Source organism: Lepidochelys kempii, chromosome 18 (assembly GCF_965140285.1).
Source record: "Lepidochelys kempii isolate rLepKem1 chromosome 18, rLepKem1.hap1, whole genome shotgun sequence".
Classification (NCBI taxonomy): Eukaryota; Metazoa; Chordata; order Testudines; family Cheloniidae; genus Lepidochelys; species Lepidochelys kempii.
Window position 1 is genome coordinate 12,232,098 of NC_136397.1, and position 19,257 is coordinate 12,251,354.

General features: G+C 45.6%; 2 protein-coding genes across 2 annotated transcripts in view; both read right to left on the reverse strand.

Moving 5' to 3' along the window:
- The window catches only part of TNFRSF1B (TNF receptor superfamily member 1B), a 42,665-nt gene extending 34,296 nt beyond the window's left edge, over positions 1-8,369 (reverse strand). Inside the window, exon 1 of the mRNA XM_073317204.2 lies at positions 8,206-8,369. Coding sequence (XP_073173305.2) covers positions 8,206-8,277 — 72 coding nt within the window. The 5' untranslated portion in view covers positions 8,278-8,369. The remainder of the gene's footprint in view (positions 1-8,205) is intronic.
- A 2,927-nt stretch (positions 8,370-11,296) lies between these two features.
- TNFRSF8 (TNF receptor superfamily member 8) overlaps positions 11,297-19,257 on the reverse strand; it is a 39,912-nt gene continuing 31,951 nt past the window's right edge. Inside the window, exons 10-11 of the mRNA XM_073316667.2 lie at positions 18,239-18,458; positions 11,297-14,896 (exon numbers count right to left, since the gene is read on the reverse strand). Of these exons, the coding sequence (XP_073172768.2) occupies positions 14,649-14,896; positions 18,239-18,458 (468 nt within the window). The 3' untranslated portion in view covers positions 11,297-14,648. The remainder of the gene's footprint in view (positions 14,897-18,238; positions 18,459-19,257) is intronic.

Consider the following 19,257-nt stretch of genomic DNA (forward strand, 5'->3'; position numbering starts at 1 on the left):
TTATGAAATTGTATTACTTTTCCTCTAATTCTGATACTAGTGGGCACCTTAAAGTTTCACGACTCTCCGATGGGGAGATATCTGTGCATGTGCTGATATAACAGTATTTCACTGACCAGGCCCCGGTCTACACTACAAACTCAGGCTAGTATAACTATGTCGCTCAGGCGTGGAAAATCCACACCCCTGAATGAAGCAGTTATGCCGACCGAACTCCCGGCATAGACAGCGCTGTGTCAACAGGAGGGCTTCTCCTGCGACATAGCTGCCACCTTCTCCCGTAGGCAGTTACTGTGCCGATGGGAGAAGCTCTCTCATCGGCGTAGGTAGCGTCTTCCCTAAGCGGTACAGCAGCACTCTAAAGGCTTGGCTACTCTTACATTTTATAGCGCTCTAACTTGCTGGCTCAGGGGCGTGAAAAATCACCCCCCTGAGCGCAGCAAGCCAGAGCGCTTTAAAGCGCGAGTGTAGACAGGCTCCGAGCACTGGGAGCCAATCCCCTCCTGGAGGTGGATTACCAGGAGCGCTGGGAGAGCTCGCTCCCAGCGCTCGTGCTCAACCACACTCGCACTTCGTTTCCACTGTAGCCATGCCCTCAATGTAGACACGCCCCGAGTAATCAACCCATCAAGTTTTCTTGTCTTTTATTATTTAATATTTTATACTAGGTGTCCAGAGGCCTGGACCAAGATCTGGAACCCAAGATGACAGGAACTGTACAAACAAATATGGAGACATGGTCCCTCATCTAGAATCTTACAACGTAAGACAACAAGGGTCATGAGAAAAGAGGGTAGATATTATACAAAGTTGCCATTTTGTGCAGAGTAAGGGAGAGGGAGAAATCAGAGATGACCATCAGATTAAAAAGCATGAAGCACATGGAGAATGGTGGTGTCAACACTGGCAGAGAAGGTCGGAGAAAGTTCCAGAGGGAAAAAAAACAAGGAAGCAGATTTGCGCATATTAAGTATAAATTGTTTATGAGACATCCAGGAAGAGGTATCTGAGACAGGCGGAGATGTAAAACTGGATGAAGAGGGGCAGAGTGGGAGTGGAAAAGACAACGGGAAAGTCACCCGCATAAAGATAGCAGACGGAATCATGTGAGGAGACGAGATCACTCTGAGAGAGGGCGTAAAAGGAGAAGTTCTGGTTATATAAAATTAAGGGGAAATATTTGTAAAGGCTTCTTGAAATGTGGCATTTGGGGGATTTCTAATATAGAATTTCCTGGCTCTGCAGTGTTTGTGTATTTTAAACTACAATGTCCTATTTAGATTTTCTCCCTTACAACCTTAACTCCTGCTTAATATAATCTGGATTGTGAATCATACAAAGGGCATTTGTGCATAATTCTCCGTCATTGCCTGGTCTCCTTCCTCTTGCATTTTCTGCACTGTGCTCCTTCTGAGACTACAGTTTCTCTGCATAATACCCACACCCTGATGTCAACCAAGGAAACTAAGAGGAAATAATATAAGAAGAGATGGGCCAAAAGTAAAACCCAGATCCTAATAGTCCTGTCCTTTGGGGAAAATGGGATCTGGATCTGAATTTTGCAGCTGGTTCTCTCTAAGGGTATGTCTACACTGCAATTAGACAACCTCAGGTGATCTGTGCCAGTTGTTCGAGCTAAGGGACTCAAGCTAAGGGGCTGTTGAATTGTGGTACAGATATTTGGGCTCAGGCTGCACTACACAGGGTCATAGAATCATAGAAAATCAGGGTTGGAAGGGACCCCTGAAGGTCATCTAGTCCAACCCCCTGCTCGAAGCAGGACCAATTCCCAGTTAAATCATCCCAGCCAGGGCTTTGTCAAGCCTGACCTTAAAAACCTCTAAGGAAGGAGATTCTACCACCTCCTAGGTAACGCATTCCAGTGTTTCACCACCCTCTTAGTGAAAAAGTTTTTCCGAATATCCAATCTAAACCTCCCCCACTGCAACTTGAGACCATTACTCCTCGTTCTGTCATCTGCTACCATTGAGAACAGTCTAGAGCCATCCTCTTTGGAACCCCCTTTCAGGTAGTTGAAAGCAGCTATCAAATCCCCCCTCATTCTTCTCTTCTGCAGACTAAACAATCCCAGCTCCCTCAGCCTCTCCTCATAACTCATGTGTTCTAGACCCCTAATCATTTTTGTTGCCCTTCGCTGGACTCTCTCCAATTTATCCACATCCTTCTTGTAGTGTGGGGCCCAAAACTGGACACAGCACTCCAGATGAGGCCTCACCAATGTCAAATAGAGGGGAACGATCACGTCCCTCGATTTGCTGGCTATACCCCTACTTATACATCCCAAAATGCCATTGGCCTTCTTGGCAACAAGGGCACACTGCTGACTCATATCCAGCTTCTCGTCCACTGTCACCCCTAGGTCCTTTTCCGCAGAACTGCTGCCGAGCCATTCGGTCCCTAGTCTGTAGCTGTGCATTGGGTTCTTCCATCCTAAGTGCAGGACCCTGCACTTGTCCTTATTGAACCTCATCAGATTTCTTTTGGCCCAATCCTCCAATTTGTCTAGGTCCTTCTGTATCCTATCCCTCCCCTCCCCCTAGAGCCCGAGTGCCACACCAAGCCCACACATCTAAAATATGGGAAAGCTCCTGGCAAGGATAACTTGAACGCAGAATTGTTCAAGGTAAATCCTAAACAAGCAGCCAGCATCTATCCTGGCCCCTCTATTTACATCAGTCTGGGAAAGGGGAAGAGTGCCAGATGAGTGGACCAATGGGGTTATAATGAAATTACCAAAAAAAGAAAAGGAGGACTTGTGGCACCTTAGAGACTAACCAATTTATTTGAGCCTAAGCTTTCGTGAGCTACAGCTCACAAGGAACTCTCAGTGACTGTAATAACTGGCATGGTATCACACTTTTAACTGCGCCAACCAAAGTAGTGTGTAAGATCATAGTCCATCTTATATCAGAGGCAATTGATAGCATTCTCAGAAAAGAGCAAGCTGGTTTTTGGAAAGGGCGTGGATGCACAGACCAGATCTTCACTCTATGAAACATAATAGAATAGTGCTTAGAATGGCAACAGCAACTCTACATAAACTTCATGGACTTTGAGAAGGCTTTTGATAGCATTCACGGGACCAGCCTATGGCGCATTCTGCGAGCCTATGGAACTCCTTTCCGTATAATCAATGTCATCAAAAGCTTCTATTTCAACTTTACATGCAGTGTTGATCAAAGAGAGCTCAGTTTTGAAGTCAAAACAGGAGTATGTTGGGGTGTGCCATGTCTGCAATCCTCTTTAACACTGCAATGCAGCGTACAACAGAAGACATGCCAAGAGGCATTAAATGAACGCTCTTCTCATCCCTTGAAGACCTGGACTTCGCAGACGATGTCGCTTTCCTATCACATACCCAACACCATATACAAGAAAAAACAACTCAAATCAATGCATTCAGCCAGCAAATTGGACTGAAAATCAACCGCAATAAGACAGATACCATAACCTTTAATATTGCCTCACCATCACCAGTATGGAGAGAGGATTATGTTCTCACCAACGTAGAAACAGTCACATACTTGGGCAGCACCTTCAGCCAGGACAGTGGAACAAGCCAGGACATCCTGAACAAAATCAGTAAAGCCAGGTACGCCTTCAGGAGCTTAAATACAGTCTGGAAATCATAAACACAATGCCAAAACCAAACTCAAGATTTATCAGAGCTGCATACTTACAACACTACTTTAGAGTGCAGAATGCTGGGGAATGAGAAAGTCTGACATGTCCAAACTGTCTTCATTCCACACAACCTGCCTCAGAAAAACCCTCCGTATCTTTTGGCCCAGAACAATCTCAAACCAAGATCTATTGACACAGTGCAGCCAAGAGGATATGAGAACCACCACTGCCAGGAGGCGTTGGAGATGGATCAGTCATGTGCTTCGGATGGAAACTAATTCCATCACCAGAGTAGCAAGATGATGGACACCTGAAGGCAAATGAAAACGAGGCCGCCAGAAAACAACATGGCGAAGAGCTGTGGAAGCCGAGCTGAAAAACCTGGGGCACAGCTGGGGAACCACTGAAAGATCTACCAGAAACAGACAGGAGCGAAGGAAGTCACTGCCCTAAACGTCAGAGGCGTAATAGGAACATGATGATGATTAGCCCAAGCCTCAGAAGCCTGAGTCAGCTGGCATGGGCCAGCCACAGGGTTTTAATTGTAATCTAGACATACCCAAACCCTGTGTCCATGGCCCTGGGAAAAATTCAGAGACGGTTCCAAACTTGGGCCCATCTCTAGATGCAAGGAATTCCGAAAATGACGCTGTACAAAGAACCCAACTAACAGCAGGCCTGGTATTCTCAACATTCCCATACCTGCCACTGGAAAAAAAATGACTTATGGACCAAACAAACTGCAAACATTATAGAGTGACATTTTTTGCCAGTATGTTGAACACAGAATCACAGGGTTAGAAGAGAGACCACAAGGGTCAGTCTAACCCCCTGCCAAGATGCAGGATTTGTTGTGTCTAAACCACCCAAGACAGATGGCTCTCCAGCCTCCTTTTGAAAACCTCCAGTGAAGGAACTTCCACAACCTCCCCAGGCAGTCTGTGCCATTCTCCTAGGAGGTTTTTCCTGAAATTTAATCTAAATTTGCTATGCTGCAGTTTGAACCCATTGTCTCTTGTATTGCCCTCTAGCATGACCCTCCTGTTTTCCCTGTGTCACTAATGGCTTTGCACAGCTCTGTTTACAGTCTCTTAGCCACAGAACTCCTTCATCATCGCAGCACAAATGAAAATGTGTGCAACAACCAGATAGAACTGGCACATAGCCCCTAGACCTAATGGTGAGACGAGCTGGGGAAATCAGCACTGTTATCCTAAGCCTCTTGCTTTGGGTTTTTAACAACCTCTCCCCCATTCCCATCCCTCAGCAGCCCAGGCCTTGTATCATGGTCATCACTCATCCTGCCAAGATCTAGATTGAAACTCCTTGGAAACCAGTTATTATTTACAGGATGGGTCACCGGGGAGAGACCAGAGGCACTCAGTTTGCAAATGAAAGACATGAGCCCTTGTGGGCTGCTGAAACCACTTTTATTAAAAACACCGAAATATTCTGGGTGACTGAAATGTTCTAAATGGCAAGATTTAGGCTCAGTTCCTGTGGGTAAGTGCCGACTTTGACAAGAATCTTTCAAGTCACTCAGAATGAATGAGAAAAACAAACCAAGAAAAAGTGTGTCATTCAAGAGCGATTTGCTTTGCTAGTTTCCCCTGACTGAACACTCCTGCCAGCAAATAAAATGCTGAGCTTTCATTAGACCCACTATGCGCCGGTTCTTTAAACTGATCACATTTTGCAATAATGGGCAGGAGATCTCTTTTTTCCACATCACTACGGTGGCTGCAACATTTTTGAAGCGACCATTTTGTTTTTCAATCTGCACATGATTTTTTTTTTTTTTTTTTTTTTGCTGGTGAAAGGTGCAAGATTCACAGCCCCAAAAGACCAAATACCCCTATTTGTCAACAGAATGGGTACAGCATGGACAGTGATGGTGAAAGCTTCCCCAGTTCTCCGCCACCAGTATGGGACCACGTGTAGGAGTGAGAAAGGAGTTCACTGTCCACAACCCGGTCAATCTTTGGCCTCGCTGAAGCTGCCAGCAAGGGGCACAAGCAGGGCTAATTGTGAGGGTTTGGGTGATGAGACGCACCACGAGACTAAGACACAAAGCAGGCAAACAAATGCTAACAGCTTTTAGCCACTACTTACCTGGGCTAGACTCAAACTGGAAGACTATAGCTGAAAAGCTTGCTAAACTGTTACCAATCCACCAAGGTATCCAGTCCCTCTAAAATACCACTGTGTAACTCCATGTGTGTTTTTATCTATACACACACACACACATACATATATATACACACACACACAGATTGTCTGGTCACTTTAGCTTTTCATCCTGTAAACCCTAAATAAATACATAAATAAATTGCACATGCTAGCAAAGCTTCCCCTACATGGGAAATATTTTAGATCTTGAAATAAATAAGACAAATGTACATATCAGTATGATGGAGGTAAATTATGAATTTCCAATTCTGTACCTACTCAGATAACATCACCCAAGATGCTTTAGCCTATATAAAGTGTTTGTTACAGTGTACAGATATTTTAAACATGTGGTCACAAACTATTACAAAATCACTTCGCCCTAAATATCAGAAAGGCAAATGACACCTCAGATCCCTCATTACTGTACTGAGCATGCAGATCAGTGTCAAGGTCCTGTGGCTCACCCCTGACTATTTCATCTTTACTGTGGCTCACCCCTGACTATCTCACCTTCACTATCTCACCTGTTATCCAGGTCCCTCCCCTACTACATTCATTTACTTGAAAGCTATTTTCAGCTCTTTGAATATCTCAATTTTTCTGGTGTTCTTTTCTCCAGATTCCTAGTCCTGTTCACTAACGTCATTCTGGTCTCCAGACTTCTACATTTGCTATAAACAAGCATCAATGAGCAAAATCTTGGATTCTCTGCACATCCCAGGCTATGGGAGATCGGGGTGTGCAAGGAACACAAGACGAGGTCCATACAAAGCTTCACTGAAACTCTCTTTCTAAAGCAGTGATGCTCAGAATGAAATTCATGAGCCACAAGTGGCTCTTTGCAGTACCTGATATTAAAACACTGGGTAATTTAATTAAATCATTAACCAGTCAGGATGCTTTTAGTATGTTATTAACTAATTAAGTTAAATTAACAACTTATTTGCTATAGGAATTGTGTGTGTGTATATATATATATATATATAAACACTAAAATATTTCCCGTCATACGGTTTAAATATGAATAGTACTACAGTAAATGAAACAACAAATTCACACTACTCCAGCTCTTTTGGGTAATGTTGATTGTTAATTTCACTCCTGAACCACTGAGATCTGAGTATCACTTATCTAAAGTATTTATATGGTCTCCCTTGCACAGTAGTTGAGTAGTCACCACCTTTATTGTATTTATCCTTGCAAAAATCCACTCCACGAATAAATCAATACAGTGCGTAAACACAACATTCAAAGTCAAAAATGGCCTTTCCAAAATGGCCTCTCTCACTTGACAAGGTATGTGCTCTGTTAGACAGAAACATAGTGGAAGGGTCCCAGCTGTAGCTCCAAATCATGCTGTAGATCTAAATCAAAGGACTTTTCTATGTATATAAGGGCAGATTTTCAAGTCTTATCAAGAACAACCAAAGGTTCCTGTTTAATGCACACAGATTTTTATTCTGCACTTGCCAGGGTGCAATTAGCCTGTACAAAACACGCGAACAGGCTAAGGAAGCGGATATACTGTAGGGCTAAAGCGGATTCCACAAAGAGGGAACCCATGGAGCGTGACAATGTCTGAATGCGTCCGATGACGTGAGCTGTAGCTCACGAAAACTCCTGCTCAATTAAACTGGTTAGTCTCTAAGGTGCCACAAGTCCTCCTGGTCTTTTGGCGAACGTTTTTTTTTTTTTTTAAAGTAGTGAAATTTGTAAGGCTGCGAAGGGTTAACACTTGGCTGGGATCGGAGGGTCTGCAGAACTCAGAGGGCACAAGCAGAGGCCGCTGGGGAATGACAAGTAGTCCTAGCAGGAAACCAATGAGCAATTCGTTCTCTCTCTCATTCAGAGCAGAGGCACCAGATGTCATCGTCTCTCGGGCGCAGACACGGGCTCTGCTCAGCACGCAACCTCTGGGCCGCACCGCAACGCACATAATCAACACAATCAGAATCGGCTGCAGGCACCCAAACCTCGGCGCGCTGAAGAGGGGCGGGCGGGGGCCGCTTTTGTGCCACGGATGACGGCACCCAGCTGCGGAATCTGGGCTTCCTCGTAGGGTCTCCCCACCTCTGGAAACTGGGCTCGCGGGGTGAAGGCAGGGGAGGGGAAGCGGTGAACTGAATCAAGCCCTAAGGAGAGGAGGCGGCGGCGGCGGGGGGCTAAGGCAGAAGCAATCGGGGGAGCGGGCCCCCCCCCACACACACACACACGGGTTAGATCAGAGAATGGGCGCCCAGCCGGCTCCCCGCACCCGCGGGTTCCCAGCGGCCGCCCCGTCCGGAGTCCGTGGGAGCCGTTCCGGGAAAGGGCCGGAGCCCGGCCGGGCCCGGGTCCAGCGGCGGGGGCCCGGGTCCAGCGGCGGGGGCCCGGGCCGCGCTCACCCACCTTGCCGGGCAGCGAGCCCCCCACGTGCAGCAGCAGCAGCAGCAGCGCGCCCACCAGCCAGCCGGGCCCCATCCTGCCGCGCCGCTCGCCCAGCAGACCCCGCGGCGCCGAGACTGAAACCCGGAGCCGGCCGAGGGGTGGAGCGGGGCGGCGCCGGCTCCGGGACGTCCCCCCGCCCCGCGCAGGGCTGAGCGGAAGCCGGCCGCTGCCCGCCCTCTGTCCCGGGCCGCCGGCTAAGGCGTGGGGGCGGCTGCTGCCCCCCCCCACAGCTCTCCTTGCCTCGCCTGGAGTGTGGCCCTGCAGGGTGGGAAACAAATATCCGAGGGGAGGGATCCCAGGGAATAAGGCAGCTTGCGGGAGGCGGATCCAGTCCCCACCCCCAAAGGTCAGTCCCAGCTGTGCACGGCGCAGGATGGGTCGCACGTGCCTTGGGCTTGGGACAGGGCAAAGGGGGCTCCCCCCAGGAGCTCCCCCCGCTGGGGGCCCGAGGCAAGAATATTTTTGCGGCCGCTAAGGGCGACTGCTTGCCTGGCCTTGTTTCCACAAACCAAAAATATCCCACCCCAAGCTCCACTAATGCAGGGGGTAAAAAGGCCTCATTCAATGAGATGAAGGGGATTTGGAGGGCAATACTAAACTGAGGCCCTTTCCCCCGCTTGGGGCCCTGAGAAATGCCTTACGCGCCCTGCTCTACACTACAAACCTATGTGGCTATAACTCCGGTTTGCTCAGCGACACAGTTAGCCCGAGTGGACCAAACTCCTGGTCGACAAGAAGCCTTCTCCCGTTGATATAGCTACCACCTCTCAGGAAGGTGGATTAACTACGCCAGTGATTCTCAAACTTTTGTACTGGTGACCCCTTTCACATAACAAGCCTCTGAGTGCGACCCCCTCTTATAAATTAAAAACACTTTTACATATATTTAACTCAATTATAAATGCAGGAGGCAAAGCGGGGTTTGTGGTGGAGGCTGACAGTTTGTGACCCCCCCCATGTAATAACCTTGCGACCCCCTGAGGGGTCCCAACCCCCAGTTTGAGAACCCCTGATTTATGCTAATGGGAGAAGCTCCCCCGTTGGGAGTAGGTAGGATCTTCACTAAGCACTACAGTGGTGCATCTGCTGTGCTGTAAGTGTAGACAAGCCCTTCCTTTGCTCATACCTAGCGTCACTACTGCCCGGCGGGGCTGATCCAAGTGTGATGGATTAGACATATTCCTCCAGGGCAAATGACACGTTTTTCCCCTTCCTGCACTGCACCCATGGCCTGCAGTACAAGCAGCTGCACCTGTCCAATTGGAATCTATTCCCTGAGGCCTTGTGTACACTGGGACGTGACTCATGTCTTTAGTGCAGACAAAGAAAATTGTGTTTAAGAACAGGTCTGCTACTTGTGATTAACCCTAGGGTACCTTTCCAAGGTTAACTATGACCAGCTAACTGGCTTTAAAATATGATAGTAAACATGACTTAGCACCTAGTGTAGACAGGGACAAGGCTTGTTTAAAAACATGTTAGCGGATTGTGGTTAATGCCCTGGTCCTCTCCAGAGTTAACCATGACTGAGTAACATGATCCCTGTGTGGGAATGGGGAAAACCATGACCAGCTAAGAAGTTTTTACACAGGCTTGTCCTGCTCTACATTGGCTGCTGTCATGTTTGACATCAAGATACGTTTTCCCATTGTAGACACAGACTATGACTATAAAAAAAGTTTCCTTGTCTGAATTTACTCTGTAGCAAAAACTGTCATGTTTTATGGGCCAAACACTACTTCCCTTACTTGTGGAAATAGTCCCACTGGCTTCAAGTCAACTCTTGGGAAGGGAGAGAAGGTGGGGGTTCAGATGCAGCAATGATGTGAACCATAAAAGTATCTGGATAGATTAGGGCAACACCAATTAGAGGGAGGGGGGAAGACAGGAACTACACAGCAGGGTGGAGTGGGGATGGGTAGTGTAGTCTCAGCAGGAACGTTTCTATCTAGGTGGTTCCTTTTCTGTTTCCCCTTCATTATTTATTTCTCTGAGCTGCTATTTTGCCTTTGTTAACACTTCAGCTTTTTCCAGTCCCTTCTACAGCTTCATCCTCCACCAAATACGCTTTCTAAACGCGTGATATTAGGGGGGATGGAAATCACACTCCAAGCAACCCACACAGTCACTGTACAAACATCTGTGAAACTGCTTCAGGGGTTGCTTGCAGGCTAATAAATCAGCTATTATCCAGCCCTCTTTCCTCCACACATTCCAGTGGAGTCAAGGTGAGGACTGATCATCTTAACCTATGATGTAATCTCATACTCCATGAAGGTTAAATTTGGTTCCAACTTCAGAACTCATTTGAGTATCTGGGCTCCAGGCCACAGCTCTTCAATCCAGCACTCCTATCTCAGGGAACTGTGCACAGCCCCTGACAAGGAGGCATATCGGGGTCTCCCTGTATGGGGGGAAAGGGGATTGCTGGCATGGTGGACAAGGAGGAAACGAAGGTTCACACAGAGCACCTGCCACAGAGCTAGAATGGAGGACCTGCTATAGGGGAAGGAGAGAATGAAAGTTTATATAAACACCTGCCAAAGGGAAGGGGGAAGAAGGAATGGGTGTGCCTGATCCAAAGCCAAGTCCAGTCAATAGAAAGACTCCCAGTGGCTGCAGTGGCCTTTGTCCTTTCTCCATCTCACCCTAATTATAATAAAACATAGCATTAACCCAGGGCCAGCCTTGCTCTCTTTTTTCTTAGGCACACACATACACAGGTTTGAACTTGGGGGCGGGGGGAGGAAATAGGTAATTTCCCTCAATCTAATATCTCAGCCCTTGTGAAGAAGATGATTATGGTGCCCAGAATTTACCTTTACTCCCTCCTCTCCCAACACTAGCTATATTTTATACATCAGCTCTGCGGCAAGCAATACATTTTAGCACATGTATCATCTCTGTGGATATTTCTGCTCTTCTGTTCTAATTAGAAATAGGAACTTTCAGTTCTGAGCCTGAATTTAATTTACACTGAAGTTTATTGACACCCAGATGAAGGCTTCTTTCCACATTGCCGAATGCTGTAAATAAGCCTTAATGGGAATGAGAATTGGACCCTTTGGACCGTGAATTGCATTCCCTGGTGAAGAGGGAACCTGCAGGTGCTAAACTGCTTTCTTAAATGTTAAAATTGTTTGGTCTTTGAAATAAGAAAAAAAAAACCCACCTTTTCATTTTCCTGGGACCGATCTGATTCTCTAACACTTGCATAATTACAGGGCACTTTATACAAAGTTTCAAGAATATCAAAAAGAAAAAAAGTGTGCCCACAGGCTAAACCACATTTAATTTTTTCATCGTAAAAGTTAGCAAAATTGTAATTTTAACCAACTACATTAGATCTCGCAAGAAAATGCATTTGATCCCCCTTGAAAAAACTGTTGTTTTAACAAGATTCATATATGCACAGGGCACACACCTCTATAACTAATTCCATTATTGTGGAAAACCCTTACAATCACAATCACATGAGCATTGTTATTCACAAAACCGCGTTGGTGTTCATAGCTGAAAGAAGAGTCATTTCTCCATAACCCATGCTGAGCCCTGGGAAACAACGAGGCACCCGTGGTTAACATGAAGAAAGTCTGGGCAAATTTGTCCTTTGTGGTTTCACTTCCTTCTTAGTTAAAGACAGTATTCGGTGAGCTGACCTTCTGCTGCACAATATCAAGAAGTTTTAGTGAGAAACGTTATTTCAATTTGCTTCCGTCTTTACCACGTGCAACTTCCACTGAAGAGCACAGACAATAATAGAGATCCAGACTGTTGCCTTTTGGTTTTAGGAGCAGCAGGTCTTCTGCATGTAACAAACAAGTACAACAGAGAAGGCACACACAAGAGGTTTCTTTAACACTGCAGAGGAGCCAAAGACACATGCAGCAGCAGTAGAAACTGCGTGCTGAGCAGCTCAGAAGCTTTATGGAGAGGAAAGGAGAATTCAAGAAGGAATGAGTGAAGGGAGTGCCCACGTTGGACCCAGCATCGTTTTGCAAACGAATTAGAGACAGCGAGTCTGGCTGCTGGGATTCTCCGGCTTGCTCTGCCTTACTGCATCCTCGGAATGTCACACTCTGTGCCTCTGGTCCCACCCCATAACATAGTTCTTCCCTCCATCAGGCTTCACTGAGGTTTGTAAAGTGCACTGAGAGTCTCAGATAAAAGGCCAGTTGAAAACTAACATCAGGGCAGGGCTTGTGTAACAAACGAGATGCCAGAGTCTCAAGCAAATTTTTTACTTTCATAACTGACACGGCAAGCCCAGAGGTGATACGGCTCTGAACTGCCGAGCCGAGAGGGGTTGGGGCTCAGCCCTGGCACAAATTAAGCCCTGCATAAGGAAGTACTTCTCCACACAATGCACAGTCAGCCGAGGGAATGCATTGCGGGGGGATGTTGTGAAGGCCAAAAGTATAACTGGGTTCAAAAAAGACTTGGGTAAGTTCATGGGAGATAGGTCCATAAATGGCTGTTAGTCAAGATGATCAGGGATGCAACCCCAACCTCCGGGTATCCCTAAACCTCTAACTTCCAGAAGCTGGGACTGGCTGACAGGGGATGGATCATTTGAAGTTACCCTGTTCTGCTCATTCCCTCTGAAGCATCCAGCACTGGCCACTATCAGAGACAGGATACTGGATTAGCTGGACCATTTGTCTCATGCAGTATGACTGTTCTTATGAATACACTAGAGAAGCATAATTATCCGTCACTGTATTCTGTCCAATATAAAAACTACTGAGCCGGTAGTAATTCTGTGGTTCCTCTTAAAAAAAAACCTATCAAGATTTTGATCGGTATGTCATGTAGCTCATTTTCCATAATCGTGCAAAAGCGCAGTCAGCATGGATGCATTACATTTACAGTTATAGATTTAGCAGCGTGAGAGGTTAGCATCTTGTATAATTTGATGACAAATCGAGAGGTTTTTTTTTTTTTAAACAATATGTAAATAAGTGCTTCCGAGATCACCTCCTGCACTTCTTCCAAAAGCAGCAGAAACTGACAAAATGAAAATGAGCAATGTGGCCTTTATATTTAAAAAAAATAAAAATAAAAAAAACCCTCTCTTTGTTTTGTGAAATCAGTGTTTTTCCTTTGTTTTCCTTATAAGACTATATCCATATTCACCAGGCCTGCTTAATTCAGACTCGGAGGCAAAGTTCACTTTCTGTACAACATCTAAATATTCAAAAGCCTTTGGCTTTTTCTGGAGAAGGCCATGATGTAGCAGCACTGCCAATCCCAAACATCAAAATCTTGGAGTCTGAATTGAAAGAAACATGATACTTTTTTTTTTGATACATTTGGATAAAACAGCTGTAGAAAGGGCTCAAAGAATGCCGGACCTCCATTCTCTTTTTCCCTTCCTCTTGGACGCCTCGTCCCTCTTCTCCCTATTTATGTACGTCTTCTCCTATTTTATTTCTAGCATGTTATGTCTATCTCGTAGTGCCTGGTTTTGTATTGTACGATCTTGCAGCTTTGATGGGTTATAAAACGGCATAACTGCATTGAAGGTCCCGTGAAGCATGCAGTATTGGGAAATATATACAAGCTATAAGTCGTTTACCTTTTTGATCTTTTCATTGTCTGTTTTCATTATCAAAATCATTTTAAAAAAGTAAATCATGGAAATCCTCCTTGAGTCCAGCTTCAAACTATTCATGAGATTGGCTTAAAAAAAAAAATCTTGAATAAATGTCGGATTTGTTTTTATTTACAGTCTAGTTTCTGTGCCTTGAGGGCACACTTAAGTCATGTTTCCAAGCTTTTCTCCTCAATCATCAGGGCTAGAAACTTTTATTTAAAAATGAAAAAAAACAATGCTGAGATTCCCATGTGATCACATGACTCCAGGAGCTGGTACTTTCAGAAAAAAACATGTGAGTATAGCAATAAAATCCCAAGAGTTGGTAACAATGATAGGAATGGGACAACTACTGTAATATAGATATAGGCTCCAATATTCAGTCTTTGGATCCTGACTTGAATTTTCACAATGGAGGTGCTTGGAAATAGATTTTATTCCATTCAGTTATGAAGATGGGGCAACTGTGGGGTTTGGATCAGGATCCAAAAGTCCTCAGAGTTTTGGAGTGTTCAAACCCGGGGTTTTGATTCAGTCCCATCTGTAACTGGATGTGGAGAGGAGGAGTGGAGAAAAATATTTGATGTGATCCATAATTGCAAATTCTTCTTGTTACTATTGACGATTCTCTTGTTTCCTGGATGAAATCAATTCTATGACACCTTATACCAAAGTTCTCCCATGACCCCCCAACCATTCTTCCAGCACCTGAGACAATAAGGCATTCATGGCTCCCCAGTGCACTGGATATCACTCGCACTATGGGCATCTCTGTAGCTTTAGTCTTCAAGATCTGCTCTGCAAGACATCACTTCTCAGTGGCAGTGGTAGGGTGATGAAATTCCTTGCCCTCCTCCTCTACTGGAATCATTACATCACCTCCTGGAAACGATTCTGTCTCCTGCTGCGGATAATGCATTACAAGTTCTTTTTCCTCCGTGTTTTCTTGGGGCTCGGCATCATTTTCATATCCTCTAACCGCGCAGTTCTTGCTGACGGGCACTTCTGAAATGGACCCCACAATCACAGTGTCGGCTTTCATTATGTATATTTTGTCTGCGAAAGGAAGCAGATAGGAATCAATCCTGAGCATTACTAATGATCATTTCTGGTGCTAGACAGAGACTGTTTCCTCTGTTGCAACGCTTGGATGCCAAGCTGAGGTTTCCCAAAGTTCAGAGGTGTGCAGATCTGGCCCATCTCGAGCATAATTCCCCTCTATAATAAATGGTTACAGCCGTGCCGGCCTTTGATATGCGTCCCACTAGTTCTGAATAGTCAGTCTTGGATATTCATAAGGCACCTTTCATTTGGAATCTAAGTACTGAACACAGTGAATGAAAGGGAGGGCACGGAAAGGCCACGTGCAAGAGAGATCTGGATATTTCATACTATAAAATTTCCAATTTTTTTGGATCATATAAAATGTTTGGGGTCAATATTTGTTCACTTCTCCTGCAAATCTCATCTGTGATTACTGAACCACCTTCCCTTCACCCAGCAGCATAAACTATGCTTGAAGTTCTTCTCTAACAGAAAGATGTGTTTGCTGCTTAACAATGATCAAGGCTCTGGCCCTTCTGCAAGGACCAGAGAAATTAATAACACCAGCTACCAGAATGCCAGAGTCTTCTACGACCATAGGGAATACGCTCTAGGTGGTTTTTGCTTCAGTCTACAGCGACACCAATAGCGGCACGAAAAGGCTGCCTTTAAGCAAAGTTTTCAATTGAGAGGAAACTCAGATAGCTGTGACAAGAGGGATAACTGAACTCTGTTTTTAGGTCTTGCACAGGAGACTTGGGATCAGGCAATGCAGGATCAGCTACACTGGAAAGGGTATTTTAGGACAGATTTGTAGGACATGAATGTAGTATCCAACACGTTAAACCTGGCCCTGATGGGAAAGGTCATTCAAGGCCTTCATTAGGACTTGAATGGTACACTCCACCCCAGAGGTCACTGAAGTTCAGTGGTACTGTGGGTAGGGGCCGGTACCTGGGGATGACAGACTTTACATTGTTATCACAGAATCACAGAAGATTAGGGTTGGAAGAGACCTCAGGAGGTCATCTAGCCCAACCCACTGCTCAAAGCACTACCAACACCAACTAAATCATCCCAGCCAGGGCTTTGTCAAGCCAGGCCTTAAAAACCTCTAATGATGGAGATTCCACCACCTCCCTAGGTAACGCATTCCAGTGCTTCACCACCCTCCTAGTGAAAAAGTGTTTCCTAATATCCAACCTAGACCTCCCCCACTGCAACTTGAGACCATTGCTCCTTGTTCCGTCATCTGCCACCACTGAGAACAGTCGAACTCCATCCTCTTTGGAACCCCCCCTTCAGGTAGTTGAAGGCTGCTATCAAATCCCCCCTCACTCTTCTCTTCCGCAGACTAAACAAGCCCATTTCCCTCAGCCTTGCCTTGCAAGTCATGTGCCTTGCAAGTCATGTGACCAAGTCATGGTCATTTTCATTGCCCTTCGCTGGACTCTCTCCAATTTGTCCACATCCTTGCTGTAGTGGGGGCCCAATACAGCAATACTCCAGATGTGGCCTCACCAATGCCTAATAGAGGGGAATAATCACTTCCCTCGATCTGCTGGCAATTCTCCTACTAATGCGGCCCAATATGCCGTTTGCCTTCTTGGCAACAAGGGCACACTGCTAACTCATGTCCAGCTTCTCATCCACTGTAATCTCCAGGTCCTTTTCTGCAGAAGTTACAAGTCCATCACTCACAGGGTGGGAGGGTTCTGGTGCATTTGCAGGACCTATGAAAGGCACTTAGTTCCGAAAGATCAGCACTAACGAGAACAGGGTAGCCCAGATTGGGAGCTGACTTCCATGGAATACCATACACCATGACCTGGCAGATGCTACTGGAAAAAGTAAAATAGGCCAGGCAGCCAAGATCTCTGGGGAATGTTAATTCAGACTGTTTGAAGAACTAAGCCAGGATGCCATGACGTCCAAACATACAATCAGTTTGAAAACTGGCACACAACAAGCCCGCACTTTAACGATAACCTTTCCTGGTGGAGCACAGTACAGGAGCTCTGTTCCAAAAACCCTACTGCCGTGACCACACCATGCCCTCTAGTCAACTTCACTTAAAAGTGTTTCTCAGCATTTGCACCAGGCATGAAGAGAGCGTGGATTGCATACAATACAGCAGTGGTTCTCAACTAGGAGTACGCAGAGGCCTTCCAGGGGTTACATCAACTCATCTAGATATTCGCCTAGTTTTACAACAAGCTACATAAAAAGGGCTAGCGAAGTCAGTACAAACTAAAATTTCATGCAGACAATGGCTTGTTTATACTGCTCTATATATTATACACTGAAATATATAATATTTATATTCCAATGGATTTATTCTATAATTAAATGGTAAAAATGAGAAAGTCAGCAAATTTTCAGTAATGTGCTGTGAAGTGTATTTTTATTTTTGTATTTTTATGTCCGATTTTGTAAGCAAGTAGTTTTTAAGTGCGGTGAAACTTGGGGGTACGCAAGACAAATCAGCCTCCTGAAAGGGGTACAGTCGTCGGGAAATGTTGAGAGCCACTGCAATACAGAATCTGCAGCACGCCTCATCTCGTCACTCTGCAGTTCATCTGACAACCAGGCTTTGAAATGACACCGGTCACTAAGGAAGACCCTTCCTCGTTACACTAATGTGCTTAAATAAAGGGAAGCTCTCAAACCAAATCATTTCGTAACATCAAACTCAAATCTGCTCACTCATCTGTCTCCCTGTAACTGAGAGCAAGTTCCAGTGGAGATTTGTCCTTCCTTCAGATATACACATAGGGCCAGATCTCAGCTGGTGTCAATTTGCCTAGGTCCAGTGGAGTTTCTGCCAATTTACTCCAGCAGAGGATCTGGACCATCACTCAAGATTTTCTGCAGAGGAGAGGAGGCCCTCAAATGCATCTTCCCTTCCAGCCTCATTGCAGAAACTGCCTGTGAAACATGTCACTGGGAAAAATATTACCATCGTTTTAAAACAGTTTGCCAGGCTGGAGAAGAGTTGCGATTGAATATATTTTTAAAAAATATATTCAGTCATTAAAGCTTCACCCACTGTACTGCTTAATCCCACCCTGGGCATGCTCCCAGCTGCACAGGAAATGGCCTTTGCTCATTTTCTCCTTTGCTCCATATCAGCAGCTCTTGATTTCCCTTTAAGCAGTTTTCTTTGGCAGCAGTCACTCCGGGTTAGGAGTCTGTGCTGCTTGGTTGATTGTTAGAGGAACTGTCTGGAGCCAAAGTCATGCAACTGACAGTAAATGAAAACTTTAAAAAGCTTCCAGTAATGAGACAAATGGGATGAATTCCTTCCCTCCTCCCCAACACACACACTATTCTACAAAGGTGCACGAGACTCACCGATTCGGTTATTAGTGTGGTCCCTCACTCGGGAATCAGCAGGGTAGTCGGTGGCATTCCCAGTGCTCTGGATCATCTCAGCCAGGCTTGAGTCGGGACTGGGATTTTTTTCTGAGCTGGAGACGAAGTTGTTGTTGGTTTCCACAATGGGGTTGGGGAGTCTGTTTAGTAACTCCCTCTCTTCTGACTCTTTGTCAGCTTTCAGCATACTGAACCTCTTCTGTCGACATAAAGAGGAGACGAATAGGGCAGTGAACCTATAGCTCACATGACGAGAAACAAAACAGGGAGGGACCGCAGTAGCTTTGGAAGCAACCGCATCCCTCTGAATCAGGGAGAATAATAGTCGTATTCACAGAACACCTTCCATCAGTTGAGGTACAATTTTCAAGAGGGCCTAAATGACTTCCGAGCTTAGGAGCCTAATTCAAAGGAACCTTAGTTCCTTAGGGCCAGATTTACAAAGATACGAAGGTGACTAATGATGCTGATAGGTGTTTACCAGGATTTATAAAGTGCCTAAGCAGGTTAAACTCCTACCTGCAATTTTAGGCCCTAAATATCTTTGCACGTTGGGACCCTAGCTGCTTTTGAAAATTTTACTCTGTCTTAAAGCACTTGAAATACAGAGGTGAATTAAGTCTCATAGCACTCCTCATCTGATCGAGGAGTAAACTGAAGCAGGGGGAAGTTAAATGACTCGTCCAAGGGCACAAACTGAGAAAGCGAGCGTCTTTGGCAGAGCCAGTGATAGAATCTAAATTCCCAGGCCTGTCCCATAAACACAGACCATCTGTCCTACAGAAATTGGATACAATGAACTTTGTGACACGAGACCTAAAAAATATATATCTCCTGCCTGCTCTGCATGACACAATCAGCAATGGGGATATATCACTGAGAACTGGCCTCAAGAGGACAGAAGTTATCATTGGCCTCCACCAGCTTGCCCTTTTTGGTCACGTTGCCGGACTCAGAGGCAAAGTCCCTGCACATCGAACTCTGAAGATCAACTATGA